Source organism: Eubalaena glacialis, chromosome 12 (genome assembly GCF_028564815.1).
Source record: "Eubalaena glacialis isolate mEubGla1 chromosome 12, mEubGla1.1.hap2.+ XY, whole genome shotgun sequence".
Classification (NCBI taxonomy): domain Eukaryota; kingdom Metazoa; phylum Chordata; class Mammalia; order Artiodactyla; family Balaenidae; genus Eubalaena; species Eubalaena glacialis.
The window spans coordinates 16,998,932-17,012,238 of NC_083727.1; the positions used below are offsets into that span (position 1 = coordinate 16,998,932).

Below are 13,307 nucleotides of genomic sequence, written 5' to 3' on the forward strand. Positions count from 1 at the left end.
GAGCCTATTTCCAAAGAAGACTGCATTCACAGGTTCTGGTGGTTTGGACTGCACCAGATCTTTTGAGGGACCCAATTCAATTCATAACACCATTCAGAACTGAATTTGTCATTTGTCACTCCTTTCCTACTAGTCAAATTTTTCTACTATACAATTATGCCAACATGGTCTCCATCTCCTAGGCTGTCATTTTTTTCACTCTTTCCTGTTAAAGCCAAGCTCCTCAAAGCAGTTCATATCTCCATTTTCCACCCAGCACCCCTCAAATCCCAGAAACGAGGCCTGTCCCTCCTCACCCCATCCATACCAGACTCTTTGACTTGGTTCGTTCATCTTACTCCATTTTCAGGACTCTCACTTGGAAGGAAGGTCAGGCAGAGCCTCCCGGGTTCACCCTTATCATAGCGACTAGCCACCTACTTAATGTATTAGAGTGGGCCTGTTTGCTAGCCGGTCCTTCCCACTAGACTCTAAACTCCTTGAGGGCAGGGACTGTGCCTTCTGCAGCCTTATAGCCTCAGCGCCTAGCACAGAGCCCAACACAAATCTGGGGCGTAGTAAACACCTCAATGAATGAATGGTTGTCTGTATACGGTCATTTAGACTGAAGAATACATCCACCGCAGAATCATGTGCTCCCATAGTCTTTGACTCTTTGAAACCTTAAAATGCAACTAGATTATAAAGTATTAGATAGCAGGGGATTATTTTCAAGTTTTATCATGTCCTCCTGATCCCTAGCACAAAGTAGTCACTCATTAATTGGTACTAAAGGGAAATTAGCTTCTGGGGTGTGGGTAAGAAGGACTAACCTCTAATGAACAATTGTTCATTGCCAGACACTGCTAGGTGCATATAAATGTCACCTCAATTAATATTACCACTTATTCATTTGGAGGTTTCCCAGCATAATAAATTGTAAACCCTCTTCTAATGAACCCCTTTAAAAACAGAATTTCGAACACTAAATTACCTAGCACATTACTTTATATACAAAAATAACATATAAGTATTATATGTCAAAATACATTTGCATACAAATGTAGACATCAGTAATATATCTTAACCCTCAGTATACCATCAGGATTCCCCGGACTCAGTTTTAGTGTTTTAGGTTTTTGGGGGTTTTTTTGAGCAGTTCTAACCATTTGTATGGATTAATATTTCTTGACTTTATTCTTTCTTAGAGATGTTCCAAAGAGAATATACTTTTTTTAAAATAAAGAGAATAAAACTCATCCTACCTTGTAATTACCATATAATAGGTCCATATGATATAATTATAATTATATAATAATAATATATAGCATGTAATATAATTACCATGTAATAGGATCTACTAGCCTCTTTTAAAAATTTAAGATCCATTATGGAATCTTAATGATTTTATTTTTCCTATATCTTGAAATGCTTTGCTAGTTCATCATCTTAAAATAATTACCTACCAGTTATGCATTAATTACTCCCAACTATGCTTTAAAAAGACTAAAGTAACAGAAAAATGGAAGGATGATGGAATAGCTTAGAACTACACTGCTGTTCAGTGATGACGGAAATGTTTTATTCTGTGTCGTTCAATACAGTAGCACTAGTCGCACATGGCTACAAAGAATTTGATATGTGGCTAGGGCAACTGAAAAAGTGAATTTTTATTTTTTGAATTTTAATGAATTTAAATAGCTACATGAGCCTGATGGCTACTGTACTGAACAGTGCAGGCTTAGAACGATTCATTAGGGAAATAAATTGTCACTATTTCATCACTCTTCATATTTTATTGTGCTGCCTAAAGTGTTACATCATCTTTACAAAAGATATAGCAGAAGACTGAAGATACCATCTTTGTAGTTTGTTTTTAACTTTCTTTTTTTTTTTAATTTTATTTTTTATCTATTTATTTTTTGGCCATACCGCGCGGGTTGCGGGATCTTAGTTCCCCGACCAGGGATTGAACCCGGGACCCCTGCAGTGGAAGCGTGGAGTCTTAACCACTGGTCGCCAGGGAATTCCCTGCTTTTAACTTTCATTGACCAGAGTGGAGATTCAGAATGTTTCATTCCTGCCTATAATGACAAAGAGAAGAAAATCGACGGAGGGAGAGGTTTCCCAGGCATTAGAAGAATCAGAGACAAATGCTTAGAGTCAGAGAGCAACACTCAAGACCCTGATGATGATGATGAAATGAAATTAATCATGAAAGTGAAACCTCAGACCATGACTCTTGCAATGATGATATTCTAGATTAATTCTCTCAAACTCAAGAGTCTATGAGGGAACAATATTTTTTTCTAAGGACAAAAAGAAAATATGGTATTCCCATGCAGTTAGTCGTCCAGGGGAAGGACTTCATCAAACATTATTTTGCAACAAGAACCTGGACCATCCCATTTTGCTAAGACATGGGACAGTCTTCTTTCACCTTTGATGAGGTTTGTACACCAAAATTTACTCTGTATACAGTATGTAAATGAACAAATGCCGAAGGTGGGTATGTATAGAAAGGTGATTAGAGAGAAAAAGATGAAAAAAAATCTCTGGATTGATATTTTTAAAAAGTTAAAAAGGTCCATTGGACCCAACAGTAAATGGTGATGACTATTTTTTTTTCTGATATTATACTGAGACTTTGTGTACTGTACTAAAGTACCAGAGATCTTATATAAAAGGGTAAAACTCCAGAAATAAGGTAAAAAATTATTGTCTTTATATTAAATTAGTAATCTTGGAATGGTTAAAAGCGTGAACCTTGGAGCTACCTACACAGCCTTGGGCTGGGATCCCAAGTCCGGTTCTTAGTAGTGCATGACCTCTGGCAAGTTACCTGGCCTCGCTAAGATCCGGTTCCCTCATCTGTAAAATAATGGTTAAATAATTACTTCCTCTTCTATAGAGTTTTATAGACACTAAACTTCCATGCAAAGTGCTTAGCAAAGTGCTTGCCACATAGGAAACGGTAGACATCAGCGATGGACAGTGTTTTTATTTTCCTTGAGTTGCTTAGACCAGCTCTCCTTACCTATCGGATCTGGGAACCCAACATATGTGAAATAGTAACTGTATTCTATCTGCTACCTCCAGAATTTATCATTGCCGATGCCAGCAGCTCACATCAGGGACCTACGTCCTAGGCGAAGTGAAGCCAGGAAGGAGAAGACATCACCTCCAGAGGTCAGGCTGCTCTGGCGGGGTGGACGGAACCACAGGTGATGCTGCAGAGGCCAGAGCACCTCAGGCTTTTCAGCCCAACTTTAATCTTCTCTTACATGGTACTTCCCCACCACCACCACTGCACACACCCTGATTTTTAGACTGAGCAAGTATTACTTTAATAAACTCAAATTTACACAGAAAATAAGGAAATGAGTAAAAACCTCCTGAAGTCTCACCGTCTGGAGTAAACATCATTATCCTTCCAGGCTTTTCTCTGTACACACACATGCATATGCACACAAGTTTTTAAGACGTAAGATCACACTATACTGCTGTTTCATGCCTGTTTTTGTACCCAAGAATATCTTTCTAATTCATTCAATAGAGATCTCCATGTCAGTCTCAGTAGGGTTCTAACCGTAAATCGTTAAATTTTGTGTACACATAAAGCGGTCGTAAAAAGTGGTCGACAAAAGAAAATATTAACATTCGCCTTTAAATAATGACTTAGATCAAAAACTGGGGTGAGCTGTGAGGTTAAAGTAGGTTTGAAAAACAAGTAAAAGTCAGAGGCATTTGGTTCTTTTTCATGAAAATACTGGAGAGAATGAAGACCTGGGCTCTGGATGTGCTGTGTGGCACACACCCCATTCCCTAAGGGCTATTACTTGTGGAATGTGAAACTTGTGGAACTGAATCTTCTAATAAAAGGAGAACTTGCCTGTAAACCTCAGTCCATACATTTTCAGGGTTTAAAACCTTATTTCATCTAGATCACAGCTCTTTCGATCTTGGCATCAAAAAGTTATTTCTGAGTGCTAAACAAATAGGAAAACTGTGGATCTGGACTCAGTCTTGCTTCTCACTGCCAGGCTGGGGGTTCACTCCGGAGGCCACACATGTGTGAGTCCTTATCCCCTGGGTGCCACCGTGTCCCTGAATACACCAGTGGTCTGTAGATTTACATAACTGAGGCTTCACCTCGGGGGACACTTAAGGGACCTTCATCTGGAGCCCTGACCTCAGCACTTCTGGGATTCGTTTCCACCCTGCCAGAAGTAATAAGCATGGATGAAAGATGTTAACATACTAATATTATTTTTACCCATTTTTATATTCTTCTTATTATTTTGGCTACTGTTTAGCAAGTTGAGTGTTTTTGCCACTCCACTCCTAGATAATGAAAACACAGTTATAGTGAAAGAATCTGTATTATATAAACTTCTGCTAGTTGAAAGAGATTATACTCACAATTTTAAAACTTGGACTGGAGCTTATAAAACGCGATTTATTCTGAAAACGGTCTAAAATGATATGATATGACCTGATCATTTTTGTGTATCACGGGGAGCCTTAGTTGGGGGTGGGGAAGGGGGAGGGTGAAGACCAGATTGCAGGGACGGGAGAATGCACAGCCAGGGAAAGCCCTGCAGGGGCAGGGGGAGAGAGGCCAGCAAACACAGAATCCAGGCACCAAGGATACTAGCAAAGAGGCAGACAGGATGGCCAACTTGGCAAGAGCAAGGTCCCCAGACAGACTAAAGGTAGCCCCAGATGGGTCACCAAGGACTGAGTTCAAGAAGGCAAGTTTATGTAAAGTGGGCCTGGGTCTTCTGACCAGGTAAAACCCCATTTATCAAACCTGGAACCCAAAGTAATGGCCTGACAAGCCACTGAGGGAAACAGCTAATATATCCCACAAACAGAGCCCCCTAACCCCCTTCCCTGCAGAGCAGAGGGGGTGGGGAGGTTGACTTGGCCCTACTTAGGAAAGAAATGCTGTAAGTGGTGAAGGAACCTAGCAGGCCATCCGCAGCATTCTTCTTCCCCACCTCCACTTATTTTCCTTCCTAGGCAGGTTACTGACCAAAGAAAATATGTTTTCACTACAAGAAAAGTTACAGTGGTGAGTCATCATTATTAATTAATAGCCTTTATGTAATAAGCCATGCCACTCTCTCTAGGCTATTAGCAGTCAAAGCAACACAGAAAATGTCCAGGAACCAGTTTTCTTTATATTCAAGGCCTTTTAGAGCAGTGGATCTCAAATGCGGTCCCCAGACCTGCGGTATCAGCATGGCTTGGGAGCTTGTTAAAAATGCAAATTCTCAAGTCCCACCCTGGACCTACTGCATCAGACACTCAGGGGTCTGGGCCCAGCAATCCATGTTTTTAACAAGCCTCCAGGAAATCCTGGTGCAAGCTAAAGTTTGAGAATACTGGCCTAGTGGAAAGAACCTGGGATGGGAGCCAGGAGACCTGATTCAGATTACAGCTCTGGATTCCATGGTTCAGTTCAGTGAGAATTAATGAATAGTCACGATGTGCCTCTCTGTGTGTCGAGGCTAATGCAAGGATGTGAGGATACTGAGATGAGCTGGATGCAGTCCTTATCCTCAGATGGTGTCTAATCCTCTATATTCCTTTGTTTCTCCTGGGTAGGGGCCACCTTGTGGTTATTCTTGTTTTGTTTCATATTTGTATTCCTAGTGCCTGCAGCATCGCAGGCACTCAATACATACGCAGTGGGCCAAGTGGTAAACCATTCACCACTGTGATAAATACCACTGTACCATTCATCAATAATCTTAATGCTATTCCAGTCTAGTTAACACTATCCACCATTTATTTAATGCTTATCACATGCCGGGTGCTGAGTGCTTGTCATATATCAGCTCGTTCAATCTTTTTACATGTCCTGTACTGTGGGTCATATTTTTAACCCCACCTTGTACATCAAAAAATTGAGGCTTGGCTTCCATACACGGTCCAAGCTGAGGTGTAAACTGAGGTGTTTGTTGGGTGCAGCTGTTTCGCACTAGGAACGCCGGTCTGAAGGGCCGGGAGCAAGGCCTCTGCAAGCCACACCCTGCAAACGAGTGAAACTAGACTGTCAAGGAAAAAAAAAAAGGGAGTAGTTGCTCTCCATGTCTTGATCCTGATGTGCAGTCCTCTTAGAAGTGGGCCATGTGCTGCCGACACGCACTTGTGCAGCCGTGTGGATGAAAGGCTCTTGGTGCTCCAGCCAGGCATCAGGGCTGTGCCTCTGAGGTGGGAGAGCCAACTTCAGGACACTGGTCCACAAGAGACCTCCCAGCTCCATGTAATACCAAACGGCGAAAATCTCTCAGAGATCTCCATCTCAACATCAAGACCCAGCTTCACTCAACGACCAGCAAGCTACAGTGCTGGACACCATATGCCAAACAACTAGCAAGACAGGAACACAGCCCCATCCATTAACAGAGAGGCTGCCTGAAATCATAATAAGGCCACAGACGCCCCAAAACACACCACCAGACGTGGACGTGCCCACCAGAAAGACAAGATCCAACCTCATCCACCAGAACACAGGCACTAGTCCCCTCCACCAGGAAGCCTACACAACCCACTGAACCAACCTTAGCCACTGGGGACAGATACCAAAAACAACGGGAACTACGAACCTGCAGCCTGTGAAAAGGAGACTCCAAACACAGTAAGATAAGCAAAATGAGAAGACAAAAAAACACACAGCAGGTGAAGGAGCAGGGTCAAAACACACCAGACTTAACAAATGAAGAGGAAATAGGCAGTCTACCTGAAAAAGAATTCAGAATAATGATAGTAAAGATGATCCAAAATCTTGGAAATAGAATAGACAAAATGCAAGAAACATTTAACAAGGACGTAGAAGAACTAAAGAGGAACCAAGCAATGATGAAAAACACAATAAATGAAATTAAAAATACTCTAGATGGGATCAATAGCAGAATAACTGAGGCAGAAGAACGGATAAGTGACCTGGAAGATAAAATAGTGGAAATAACTACTGCAGACCACAATAAAGAAAAAAGAATGAAAAGAACTGAGGACAGTCTCAGAGACCTCTGGGACAACATTAAACGCACCAACATTCGAATTATAGGGGTCCCAGAAGAAGAAGAGAAAAAGAAAGGGACTGAGAAAATATTTGAAGAGATTATAGTTGAAAACTTCCCTAATATGGGAAAGGAAATAGTTAATCAAGTCCTGGAAGCACAGAGAGTCCCATACAGGATAAATCCAAGGAGAAACACACCAAGACACATATTAATCAAACTATCAAAAATTAAATATAAAGAAAACATATTAAAAGCAGCAAGGGAAAAACAACAAATAACACACAAGGGCATCCCCATAAGGTTAACAGCTGATCTTTCAGCAGAAACTCTGCAAGCCAGAAGGGAGTGGCAGGATATACTTAAAGTGATGAAGGAGAAAAACCTACAACCAAGGTTACTCTACCCAGCAAGGATCTCATTCAGATTTGATGGAGAAATTAAAACCTTTACAGACAAGCAAAAGCTGAGAGAGTTCAGCACCACCAAACCAGCTTTACAACAAATGCTAAAGGAACTTCTCTAGGCAAGAAACACAAGAGAAGGAAAACACCTACAATAACAAACCCAAAACATTTAAGAAAATGGGAATAGGAACATACGTATCGATAATTACCTTAAATGTAAATGGATTAAATGCTCCAACCAAAAGACACAGACTGGCTGAATGGATACAAAAACGAGACCCATATATATGCTGTCTACAAGAGACCCACTTCAGACCTAGAGACACATACAGACTGAAAGTGAGGGGATGGAAAAAGATATTCCATGAAAATGGAAATCAAAAGAAAGCTGGAGTAGCAATTCTCATATCAGACAAAATAGACTTTAAAATAAAGACTATTACAAGAGACAAAGAAGGACACTATATAATGATCAAGGGATCGATCCAAGAGGAAGATATAACAATTGTAAATATTTATGCACCCAACATAGGAGCACCTCAATACATAAGGCAAATACTAACAGTCATAAAAGGGGAAATCGACAGTAACACAATCATAGTAGGGGACTTTAACACCCCACTTTCACCAATGGACAGATCCTCCAAAATGAAAATAAATAAGGAAACACAAGCTTTAAATGATACATTAAACAAGATGGACTTAATTGATATTTATAGGACATTCCACCCAAAAACAACAGAATACACATTTTTCTCAAGTGCTCATGGAACATTCTCCAGGATAGATCATATCTTGGGTCACAAATCAAGCCTTGGTAAATTTAAAAAATTGAAATCGTATCAAGTATCTTTTCCGACCACAACGCTATGAGACTAGATATCAATTACAGGAAAAGATCTGTAAAAAATACAAACACATGGAGGCTACACAATACACTACTTAATAACGAAGTGATCACTGAAGAAATCAAAGGGGAAATCAAAAAATACCTAGAAACAAATGACAATGGAGACACGACGACCCAAAACCTATGAGATGCAGTAAAAGCAGTTCTAAGAGGGAAGTTTATAGCTATACAAGCCTACATCAAGAAACAGGAAACATCTCGAATAAACAACCTAACCTTGCACCTAAAGCAATTAGAGAAAGAAGAACAAAAAAACCCCAAAGCTAGCAGAAGGAAAGAAATCATAAAGATCAGAGCAGAAATAAATGAAAAAGAAATGAAGGAAACAATAGCAAAAATCAATGAAACTAAAAGCTGGTTCTTTGAGAAGATAAACAAAATTGATAAACCATTAGCCAGACTCATCAAGAGAAAAAGGGAGAAGACTCAAATCAATAGAATTAGAAATGAAAAAGGAGAAGTAACCACTGACACTGCAGAAATACAAACGATCATGAGAGATTACTACAAGCAATTCTATGCCAATAAAATGGACAACCTGGAAGAAATGGACAGATTCTTAGAAATGCACAACCTGCCGAGACTGAACCAGGAAGAAATAGAAAATATGAACAGACCAATCACAAGCACTGAAATTGAAACTGTGATTAAAAATCTTCCAACACACAAAAGCCCAGGACCAGATGGCTTCACAGGTGAATTCTATCAAACATTTAGAGAAGAGCTAACACCTATCCTTCTCAAACTCTTCCAAAATATTGCAGAGGGAGGAACACTCCCCAACTCATTCTACGAGGCCACCATCACCCTGATACCAAAACCAGACAAAGATGTCACAAAGAAAGAAAACTACAGGCCAATATCACTGATGAACATAGATGCAAAAATCCTTAACAAAATACTAGCAAACAGAATCCAACAGCACATTAAAAGGATTATACACCATGATCAAGTGGGGTTTATTCCAGGAATGCAAGGATTCTTCAATATACGCAAATCAATCAACGTGATACATCATATTAACAAATCGAAGGAGAAAAACCATATGATCATCTCAATAGATGCACAGAAAGCTTTCAACAAAATTCAACACCCATTTATGATAAAAGCCCTGCAGAAAGTAGGCATAGAGGGAACTTTCCTCAACATAATAAAGGCCATATATGACAAACCCACAGCCAACATTGTCCTCAATGGTGAAAAACTGAAACCATTTCCACTAAGATCAGGAACAAGACAAGGTTGCCCACTCTCACCACTATTATTCAACATAGTTTTGGAAGTGTTAGCCACAGCAATCAGAGAAGAAAAAGAAATAAAAGGAATCCAAATCGGAAAAGAAGAAGTAAAGCTGTCACTGTTTGCAGATGACATGACACTATACATAGAGAATCCTAAAGATGCTACCAGAAAACTACTAGAGCTAATCAATGAATCCGGTAAAGTAGCAGGATACAAAATTAATGCACAGAAATCTCTTGCATTCCTATACACTAATGATGAAAAATCTGAAAGTGAAATTAAGAAAACACTCCCGTTTACCATTGCAACAAAAAGAATAAAATATCTAGGAATAAACCTACCTAAGGAGACAAAAGACCTGTATGCAGACAATTATAGGACACTGATGAAAGAAATTAAAGATGATACAAATAGATGGAGAGATATACCATGTTCTTGGATTGGAAGAATAAACATTGTGAAAATGACTCTGCTACCCAAAGCAATCTACAGATTCAATGCAATCCCTATCAAACTACCACTGGCATTTTTCACAGAACTAGAACAAAACATTTCACAATTTGTATAGAAACACAAAAGACCCCGAATAGCCAAAGCAATCTTGAGAATGAAAAATGGAGCTGGAGGAATCAGGCTCCCTGACTTCAGACTATATTACAAAGCTACAGTAATCAAGACAGTTTGGTACTGGCACAAAAACAGAAATATAGATCAATGGAACAGGATAGAAAGCCCAGAGATAAGCCCACGCACATATGGTCACCTTATCTTTGATAAAGGAGGCAAGCATATACAGTGGAGAAAAGACAGCCTCTTCAATAAGTGGTGCTGGGAAAATTGGACAGGTACATGTAAAAGTATGAAATTAGAACACTCCCTGACACCATACACAAAAATAAACTCAAAATGGATTAAAGACCTAAGTGTAAGGCCAGACACTATCAAACTCTTAGAGGAAAACATAGGCAGAACACTCTATGACATAAATCACAGCAAGATCCTTTTTGACCCAGCTCCTAGAGAAATGGAAATAAAAACACAAATAAACAAATGGGACCTAATGAAACTTAAAAGCTTTTGCACAGCAAAGGAAACCATAAACAAGACCAAAAGACAACCCTCAGAATGGGAGAAAATATTTGCAAATGAAGCAACTGACAAAGGATTAATCTCCAAGATTTACAAGCAGCTCATGCAGCTCAATAACAAAAAAACAAACAACCCGATCCAAAAATGGGCAGAAGACCTAAATAGACATTTCTCCAAAGAAGATATACAGATTGCCAACAGACACATGAAAGAATGCTCAACATCATTAATCATTAGAGAAATGCAAATCAAAACTACAATGAGGTATCATCTCACACCGGTCAGAATGGCCATCATCAAAAAATCTAGAAACAATAAATGCTGGAGAGGGTGTGGAGAAAAGGGAACACTCTTGCACTGTTGGTGGGAATGTAAATTGATACAGCCACTATGGAGAACAGTATGGAGGTTCCTTAAAAAACTAAAAATAGAACTACCATATGACCCAGCAATCCCACTACTGGGCATATACCCTGAGAAAACCATAATTCAAAAAGAGTCATGTACCAAAATATTCATTGCAGCTCTGTTTACAATAGCCAGGACATGGAAGCAACCTAGGTGTCCATCATCGGATGAATGGATAAAGAAGATGTGGCACATATATACAATGGAATATTACTCAGCCATAAAAAGAAATGAAATGGAGGTATTTGTAATGAGGTGGATGGAGTTAGAGTCTGTCATACAGAGTGAAGTAAGTCAGAAAGAGAAAAAGAAATACAGTATGCTAACACACATATATGGAATCTAAGGAAAAAAAAAAAAAAAGGTCATGAAGAATCTAGTGGCAAGACGGGAATAAAGACACAGACCTACTAGAGAATGGACTTGAGGATATGGGGAGGGGGAGGGGTGAGATGTGACAGGGTGAGAGAGTGGCATGGACATATATACACTACCAGATGTAAAATAGATACCTAGTGGGAAGCAGCCGCATAGCACAGGGAGATCAGCTCGGTGCTTTGTGACCACCTAGAGGGGTGGGATAGGGAGGGTGGGAGGGAGAGAGATGCAAGAGGGAAGAGATATGGGAACATATGTATATGTATAACTGATTCACTTTGTTATAAAGCAGAAACTAACACACCATTGTAAAGCAATTATACTTCAATAAAGATGTTTAAAAAAAAAAAATTGAGGCTTGAAATATTAAGTAATTTGTCTAATGTCATATATTGATAGTGGTAGAGCCCGAGGTGAACCCAGAAATACCTTATTCCAAAGCTCATGGTCTTAAATGTGGTGGAGTTCTTCTTCAAATCCCACAAATGCAAAAGCCAACTTTAGGGTAAATTTCCAACCTCTAAGGTTACTGGCTGATTATCTTTTCGCTATGTACTTACAACCACACTTTGCAGGCATCACCTTAAGTGGTCAAAGAGTGTCTGTATTTTTCCTCATTTTTCAGTAGATTGATATTTGGTTTTCATTGCACTCAAGAAAGTAGAGAGCGGTGGGGGGAACTCCACTAATACTTCACTGGACTGTTCTGACCCTTAAAAGTCAGACCAAAATTGCTGCTAAGAACAAAAGTGATTGTACAGGCCAGGCCACGGCAGACTTGCAAGGGCACTGGCAGAGAAGGCCGGTTCCAGAGGGCTGAGCCTTGCGTGGAGTATCCCAAGTAAGGCAGGCCATGGAGAAAGGGGCAGAGGTTAGGCTAGCCCAAAGCATGAAGACATGAGGAGGCTGGGTTGTGGACATCACATCACATCACAGTCCGACATGGAGAGTAAAGGCAAAGAAGGCAGCAAACAGGAGAAGCAACCAAAAGTCTGAAGTCAGCTTGAGGCTCCAGTGCCTGGGATAGCTTCAGCTCCTGATGAAATGATGCCTCTTGCTCCCTCACCATTTAGGCTATCTTTGTGTGCTTCCTTTATCCACCCACTATAAGTCAAAGATTAACTTGACATCTGCTACCTACTATTTTCTTGTGAACAGTTCAGGGCCCAGAGGGATCTGGTTGGGGTTATTGAAGGCGGTAGGTACTGAGAAAAGGAAAAGGGGATTTATACCACAAGCAAAGGTCTTACCTTACTAGGAGGGGGTCCATGGTCATCTAAGTAAGTGGAATTTCCTAGGAAAAAAGAAGAAAACGTTGATGAATTAATAGTCTTAAACCCCAAACGAATTTAGTGCAAAGTCATTGAAAATAAGTACTCTAGATATATTTCTATTCAGACAAAAGCCCCAAAGGAAAATGGGTAATTAATCTCCAGTTTGGTGGGACTTTGCTGATACTACCAGGCTTGGTTAACAGTTTCAGCAGTTACAAACAGTCTACCCATGTGGGTACGTATGCACACGGACATACACATGCAGAAACATGCACCATCATTCTCCACCCAATATCTGTTGAGTTTACTTTAGACCAGTGGTTCTCAAACTTCAGCGTGCATCAGAATTACCTGCAGAGCTTGCTAAAACACAGACTGCCCGGGCCTGAGGTTCTGATTCAGTAGCTCTGAGAATTTGCATTTCTACCAAGCTCCCAAATGATGCTGATGCTATGGGTCCTGAAACCGCACTTTGAGAACCACTGCATTGTTTCTCCACTTTGTCTTGATTGTCAATTTCCCTTCATCTTTTCAGTCTAGCTTGCTTCCGAAGCTTGATTTGTCTTCCCTAATAGCCACTTAGTGGCAT

The 13,307-nt window shown here is 40.1% G+C and overlaps 1 protein-coding gene across 1 annotated transcript in view; it reads right to left on the reverse strand.

Moving 5' to 3' along the window:
• UST (uronyl 2-sulfotransferase) overlaps positions 1 to 13,307 on the reverse strand; it is a 303,766-nt gene that overhangs the window by 171,551 nt on the left and 118,908 nt on the right. The window contains exon 2 of the mRNA XM_061206883.1: positions 12,695 to 12,738. Coding sequence (XP_061062866.1) covers positions 12,695 to 12,738 — 44 coding nt within the window. The remainder of the gene's footprint in view (positions 1 to 12,694; positions 12,739 to 13,307) is intronic.